At 63.7% G+C, this 946-nt stretch overlaps 1 protein-coding gene across 1 annotated transcript in view; it reads left to right on the top strand.

Annotated features, from left to right (window-relative positions):
• Window positions 1–297: 297 nt before the first annotated feature.
• Window positions 298–946, top strand: part of CATIP (ciliogenesis associated TTC17 interacting protein) — a gene marked incomplete at its 5' end in the record, with an annotated part of 1,710 nt that continues 1,061 nt past the window's right edge. The window contains 3 exons of the mRNA XM_009078898.1: window positions 298–384; window positions 560–730; window positions 919–944. Coding sequence (XP_009077146.1) covers window positions 298–384; window positions 560–730; window positions 919–944 — 284 coding nt within the window. The remainder of the gene's footprint in view (window positions 385–559; window positions 731–918; window positions 945–946) is intronic.

Here is a 946-nt window from a genome sequence, read left to right as displayed (position 1 = left end):
TCCCCTTCCCTATGTCCTGCCCCCTGCCCTGGGGTGTGCCCTTCAGCAGTGCCCTCCTGGGGGCTATGCCCCATCCCAGGTCACTATGGGCAACCTGGTTTCCCCACCCAGGCTTGGAGTTCAGCTCTGTCCCCACCTGGTCCCCATCCCCTACTCTGGGTGGCAGTTGGGGCAGGGAGTTTCCCACAATGCACCTGGTGTGGTACCCCCAACTGAAAGGGGTGCTGGGGTGTGCCACCTCAGAGAAGGGGTGCCCTGGCTCTACCCTCCACCCTGTGCCCACCACCCCTCCTGCAGCTCAGACCACACCCCACAGAGAAGAGGACCCACATGGTGAGCCACCAGCATGGGATGACTGTCAGGAAGACCCTCCATGAGGGAGAGGTGAGGTGGAGTGCAGGGGGTATCTCCCCTCTGCCCCCCAGATGGGTCATATCTTGGGATCAGGAGCACGGCTGGCCTGTCTCACCAGGGACTCCCTGGGGAGCACTGGGGAGTGCTGTTCCTGTGGGACACTGTGGCTGTGGCTGTCCCATGAGGTGGCAGTGTCTCTCCGCAGGCAGAGCCACAGAGCCAGAAATTCTCCTATAGCCAGGCCGAGGCTCGAGGGCTGCTGCTGGAGGGTGCCAGCCTACTGCTGCTCCGGGTGCTGGCGTGCCGGCAGGCAGTGCCCTCCAGCCTCGTCTTCCCAGCCATCGACACCGAGGGCCAACTCTGCACCTCCAGCTATGTAAGCTGCCAGCCAGGGGGGCCTATGGGATTGGGGGTCTGGGTCACGTTGGGGGCGCTGGCATGTGATGTGGGAGGTGGGAGTGAGCAGAGTGTGGGTGACAGCATGGGGAGAGTGGGTCATGGGGATGCCACTCAGGGGCAGGAGTGATTCTGAGACAAGGGTGACCCCTGGCTGTGTCTCCCCAGTCTGCCCTAGGCATCCAGTGGCAGGCAG

This window comes from Acanthisitta chloris, unplaced genomic scaffold (assembly GCF_000695815.1).
Source record: "Acanthisitta chloris isolate BGI_N310 unplaced genomic scaffold, ASM69581v1 scaffold16817, whole genome shotgun sequence".
NCBI classification, from domain to species: domain Eukaryota; kingdom Metazoa; phylum Chordata; class Aves; order Passeriformes; family Acanthisittidae; genus Acanthisitta; species Acanthisitta chloris.
This window is presented reverse-complemented; position numbering and strand designations above follow the sequence as displayed.